Here is a 6,164-nt window from a genome sequence, read left to right as displayed (position 1 = left end):
CTCCCCCGCAGCGCCACGAATGGCGTAACTCAAGGGCGCAACCCCCGGCCCGATCCCAAGGTCAACGGCGGGGCCGTCCAGGGCCTTGACCACCGACTCGACCTACCGGACCAGTATTACGTATGGCGACCGTGCCATGCCGGGCGGGGCGGCGAGGCCTGCCCCAACGTGCCCAACCTGCCAGCCAGGCGGGGCAGCGTGGGCTCAAAGAAAGGCATGCGTGTAAGTTTTGACAGGTGGCACGGAAAAAAAGAGCACTGTGAATAAATTGTTTTAATTTGTTAGTTTCTTTCATTTTTTCCGATTATCGTAGGCCTTGACAAAATTACATTCTTATATGGTTGATGAAGGTAGATGCACTGCCGCTGCAATATTGCAGCTCTAACTGTAAGCCATGTATTGTTTTCCCCGTGGGGAAAATCATCAAGCGTTTTGGACATTTTCCAGGGGGCAGCGGCTTTCTCGGCCAGCACGTGGTGAAGCACCTGAGGGAAGACGCGGCGGTGTCCGAGGTCCGCGTCGTGGACCTGCGTCCGTTCGAGGAACGCCTGGGGTTGTCCCCGGCGGCGAGCCGCGTCCCCGTGACATGGGTGCCCGCGGACCTCACCGAGGAGGCCGACGAGGCCAAGTGCGAGGAGGCCTTCGGCGGCGCGGACCTCGTGATCCACTGCGCGGGCCTCGAGGACCGGTCGTACCCCGCGGACCTGCAGGCCCTGCACCGCCACAACGTTAAGGGTGAGTGTCCGGACACATACGAAGCTCGAGTGCATTTCTCCCGGTCGCCGCGCACTCCGCTGACACAGTCTTCTCTCCACCATGCAGCGACCGAGGCCGTGGTCTCCCTCTGCCGGCGCGCGAACGTGCCCCGCCTCGTGTCCACCTCCTCCGTGGAGGTCGTGTTCGTGCCGTACCTGCGGAACGCCCTGGGCACGGCGCTCGGCTCCTACTCCGTCATCGTCAACCAGACCGAGGCCCGCGCGGTGCCGCCGGAGGACCCGTCCGACCTGGAGCCCTTCCCCGCCTCCAAGCTGCGCGCCGAGAGGATCGTCCTGGCGGCCAACGGCAGCGCGCTCGACAACGGTGAGGACCGCGGCCGGCGCCGGTGGTGGTGGCCCCACCGACCCCTGCCGCCGCCCGCTCCTGCTGACCCCCCTTGTCTTGTCCTGTCCCCGCAGGAGGCTCGCTCCGCACCGTGGCGCTGCGCGCCCCCCCCATGTACGGCGAGGAGGACCGCCAGCTGGTCCCCGGGCTGCTGCGCCTCGCCAGGCTCTTCGAGAACACCCTGCTGCAGCTGGGCGGGCCCAGCCAGCGCCACCAGCACGCCTATGTCGGTAAGATATCCAGCAGCACCCCCGCTGGCCGCCCCGCCCCGCCACTGCTTGGCAGCGCTGTTTGGCTCGGCGAGGCGGGGATGCCGCGGAGCTGATACGATACGCGCCGCGGCCGCGCCAACCAATCGCCCATTTAAATGCACCGCCTGCCGCGCCACGCCGTTCACCTGGCGCCGCCGCGCCGCGCAGTTAGATTGGAAGTGCTGCGATCCCGAAACCCGACTGTGTTGTGTTGTCGCCCGAATTCGGTTGGCCGTCGAGTAGTCGGCCCCGCACAATCACATCCCGCCGGCCGCTGCCGCCCCGTCGGCCGCCGGGTGTCTGTCGCCCGCCCCTCGGCGCCGGCCCGGCGCGAGTGTACTACCCGGCGGGGGGCGGGGCAGTCATCGAAAACCGCAGCACGCAACGGCCGAAGTTGGGCGCTGAACTGTTTACGCGACCTGACCCGGCGACCCGGCCCGGAGCTGATGGCAGCCAACCTCACCTCACCTCACCCTGCCCCGCCCCGCCCCGTGCGTCGCGGTGCTGCATACCGAAGCACCGCTAACGGCCGACCATGTCGATGGAGAGCGCGTTTCTGTGGGGGTGCCGCCACCTGCGGCTGATATCGTGTAGCACACGGGCGGGGTGTGGTGGGGAGCGGGGTGGGACGGGGTGCGGCGGGGTTCGAGTTGCTAGGGCTCGCGGCCACACGGGGGACACGCCTCCATAAACCATCCGCAGCGACAATTAAGTCCTACGGCGCGGTGTGCAGCGGCCGCCCCGCCCCGCCCTCGCGGGGATCGAGACCCGCAGCGGGAGAGGATGCGGGCGGGGCGGCGCCGGGCCAGAGGGCTTTATCAGATCTGGGGCGGGAGCTGAGCCGACCGCACATTAAGCGCGAGGCGGGGCGGCGCAGGGCGGGGCGGCGCAGGGCGGGGCGCGGGATTTGCTCGCTCAATAATTCGGATTAGCCCGCAGCGCCGCAACGTGTTTCGCAATGAGGCGTACGTGCCTCGTCACGCCCCGGCAGCGCGCGCGTAACGGCAGCAATAAGTGTGACGGTCGTCACGCGTGTCGTGTCACCAAGTGCCCGCCCGTCACGTAAACGCCCCGTGTCTGTCCGCAGGTAACGTGGCCTGGGCGCACGTGTGCGCGGGCCACGCGCTCGCCCGGGAGGAGGCCGTGGAGGCGCAGGCCGTGGCCGGGCTGGCCGTGTTCGTGACGGACGAGAGCCCCAAGGGCGACCTGCTGCGCCTGACGCAGTTGCTGCTAACCTTCCCGGACGTGTCCGGGTCCGGGACGCCGTCGCTGGTGCGCGTCCGCGCCTCGCCGCTGCCCACCTGGGTGTCGTACCTGGCCGCCGTCGCCGCCGAGACCCTGGTGACGGCCACCTTCGGGGCGCGCCTGCCCGTCCGGCCCAGCGCCTTCATCAGCTACCTGTCGTCGTTCGTGTCGCTGAGCCGGCTGCGCGCCGAGACCCGCCTCCGCTACGCGCCCAAGTATGCCGCCGAGGACGCCATCGCCCGCAGCAGGGCGTACTACGCGCGGGCCAAGGACCTGCAGGAGGTGGACCCGCTGGACTGAGCGCCGCCGGTGTCCAACGCGGAGAGAGAACAAGTTCCTCATCGATCCTTCCCCCGGTCGAATGTTACTATTTTTAAGAACAATTATTGTAAAGAAGTGTATTTAATTATAAAGTGTTTTTGTATTGTCTCGCGGCAACTTACTGTATATATTCTTGTTGACTAATTTTAATCGTTGTTACCAATTACGTCGCGCTTATTACTGCAGAACGAAGTTAATAAAGTACGTGTTATTTCTCACATTACTTTGTATCGTTTGAATCTATATCGAAGTATTTCATCGCACATTGACATAAATTCATCTGGAATGAGTGATAGGCCTGACCCATGGCGAAATTGTACCACATTCCCTCTCCTCTATACCGAAATACCGGAAATTCGCTGTCTGCTCTCCCCACCCCCAGCCACTCCCCCAACTCCAGCCACTGCCATCTCGCGGCGGCACCACATAATTGGAAATTGGCGGCGGGATATACATCACACGATTGTTTGGCGAAAGCGAAAACTGCAGTATTTCATGGGATATTGTCGGCGAGCGAACGGGGCCGGCGGCGCATTCCTGGCGCGCCTCAGCCCCGCCACGCTAAGCCACGCCACGCCCAGCTGGGGCCGCGGCGTGAAGAGCCCTCCGGGCCTGGTGGTGGTGCTTGCAGACCTTGAAGACCTTGGAGACACACGAGCCGGCGAAAGGCTGCTCGTGCCGTCTGCGTGGCTCGAGTCATGACATGAAGAATCTGGCGCTGAATGCGTCTCCGCGTCCATAGGCATCGGCCACCTCCACCACGATTTGTTTTGCTCATCGTACTAGCTTACGCTTACATATCTGATATTTTTATCGCTACATTCATCATCATCATCATCAGCGAAATTCGGCATGGAGTTCTTCGAGACCATTTTCGAAAGTTCGCTATCGGGGAAGACATGGAAGTAAACAAGCTTAGTCCATGATGGTTCACGATGAACAGTTAGCGGGGTATGGAGTATTCCAGCGCTAAGCCGGCGCAAGCCCGCCACCCACCCCCCACACCCACACCCGCCCGCGCTTCATCGCAACACATCGGCTGACAACAATGGGCGAAATCAGAGGGGCCGTTAGTCGCCCGTACACGCTGCCCTACTGAGCTCATAAGTAGTCGAGAAAGACAGGAGGGAGGGCGGAGGCGAGGTTACATTCCTTGGGCAAGGCTGTGTGGGGAACAGGGGCAGGAGGACCTCCAGGACCTCTAGGGCCTAATGGGGTAGGAGAGAGGGGTGGGGGTGGGGGGAGAGAGCGGTAGGGGGAGCTTTTGTGTTTTAGGGGGCCATTCCGTGCGCGTGCGTGAAACTTGTGTTCAACTTGTTTGAGCTCCTACGTCCGAAGCCCCGCGCATTGCGCGCCCCACCTCCACTTCAGGCCAAGCCGCAACGCGCGACCCTGGAGTGTTTGGTGGTCGTGGATAATATGGGGTCGGGCTTCATGAATTAGATCACTTACGTACCTGCTTCAGTTTGGCTGCCGTGATAACATTATTGCTGCGAACAATCAACTTATATCCTATCCTAGAAAAAAATAAAAACTCGAACGCAGAGTTGTGTCGTTTGTCCGACCTCTTTTTGTCCCCCCACTTCAACTTCAATGAGTGTTACGGTAAGACGTCAGTTCACATAAACTTGAATCACCGTCTATAAAATAGGGCCGTGCCGTGACCGGCCGTGGCAGCATCGCGTCAAAGAAAAGACGTCCCTGTTTGTAGCTACACGATTGTAGCTACAGCCGACAGTGCCCGAGTTAGCTTAAACTGAACCGTCTATAGACGAATTCATTACTTCCACCAATCCTAGAATATCAATCAGAAGTAAACAGCGCTAAGACCTAAAGCGAAAACGAAATATATCGATGCCTCTCCGAAGCTCTCTCCTAGTCCAAGCACTCGGGGGCAGGGAGCCGCGGCGCGGGGTCCCGATTCAGGGAAGCATTGCCTACCCTCCAGGCGTTTTCAGCGACAATCATCGACCCACACCTAGATTGACACGGCGTCACTTCTTAGCTTTTGAAAGGATTTTCGAGCCCGAGGTCAAAAGGAGCCTAAACCCGAAGTCCCCGTCACGACAGGCGCCTTAGAGAGAAGCCGTGGCCTACCTCGCAGGCGTCCAAGCGACAACTCGTGTCGCGGCTACAAGTGGTAGTAGAAGACACGTTCATGTTCATGGACACAAAAATGTGGTCACAAATGTGACAACATACGATGTCCGACGCCACCAGCCACACGCCCCTTTCGTAGTTCAACAGTTGTAGCTACAGTCGACGTCGACATGACCGCATGCAGCTTCATCCGAACCAAAATTGTCAACCCTAAGATCAACTCCCGGCCGGGGCAAATTTTTTCTTTGTCGCCTTTTGTCTCCCGTTTGGCAGGACCGAGCTCAGATCTCGGCCCCGGAGGAGCCAGCTGGTAGCCGAGCGTGTTAAAGCGTAATCGTTGGGAGATCGTGGGGAAGGTCGGTAGTTCGAATCCCGTCCGCGATCATTTTTCCTGCTCTGCTGGCCAAGTGTCTTCGGGTGTCAGTCACAGCTGAGATGTGGATTCCACCGAAAGTTGTACTCTGTATCGTTCCGTCGTGGCCAAGTCGGTAGCGTCCGGGCCTAGTATGAACCTGGTTGCTGGTTCGAATCTCGGCCGGGTGATATTTTTCGCGCTCGGCTGGCCATGACTTTACAGCCGTGCGACACACCTGATGTGATGGGCCGGTACGCAAACAGTCGCTGGTTCGAATCTAGTCGACGGAACCCTTTTGCCCTTCTGCCAGCCATATGTTTCGGGGTGTGAGCCACATCGGAGATAAGCTTCACTTGTGTCAAAGCCTCATCATTGGCTCAGTTGATAGAGCGCGCGCCCGGGACGCGGTTAGTTGTTGGTTCGAATACTGACCGAGGCTCATTTTTCCGATTTAGTAGTTTGCGGCGCAGGGACCAAGGGCTAGGCCAGAAGACCAGCCGACACGGTGAGGTGGACTTGACTTTCTACTCAGCAGCCCTCCCCCCTTGCAAAAAAGAATTGTTCGCCCCGACCAGGACTCGACCCCTGGGCTGAGAGTGTCTTGAGCACCACGCGCCAGCGCGGTCGCCACTCGGCTGTCGTAAAGCGGGACCGAGTTCTGACCTCTCTACGGAGAGGAGCAGCTGACAGCCGAGTGGCGAGCGCGCTGGTGTCTGGTCCGGACACCGTCAGCCTGGGGATCGAATCCCCTCGATTTATTTAAGTTTTTCTTTAAGAAAATTGACACTCCT

The 6,164-nt window shown here is 60.4% G+C and overlaps 1 protein-coding gene across 1 annotated transcript; it reads left to right on the top strand.

Moving 5' to 3' along the window:
* The first annotated feature begins 54 nt into the window (after positions 1 to 54).
* LOC113210108 (3 beta-hydroxysteroid dehydrogenase/Delta 5-->4-isomerase) lies at positions 55 to 3,141 on the top strand. The gene is made up of 4 exons (XM_052269104.1): positions 55 to 735; positions 823 to 1,080; positions 1,176 to 1,331; positions 2,440 to 3,141. Exons 1-4 carry the CDS (start codon positions 345 to 347, stop codon positions 2,895 to 2,897), a joined length of 1,263 nt encoding a protein of 420 aa, XP_052125064.1. The 5' UTR covers positions 55 to 344; the 3' UTR covers positions 2,898 to 3,141.
* Positions 3,142 to 6,164: the final 3,023 nt, after the last annotated feature.

This window comes from Frankliniella occidentalis, unplaced genomic scaffold (assembly GCF_000697945.3).
Source record: "Frankliniella occidentalis isolate FOCC.00 unplaced genomic scaffold, Focc_3.1 Scaffold82, whole genome shotgun sequence".
Lineage (NCBI taxonomy): Eukaryota > Metazoa > Arthropoda > Insecta > Thysanoptera > Thripidae > Frankliniella > Frankliniella occidentalis.
This window is presented reverse-complemented; position numbering and strand designations above follow the sequence as displayed.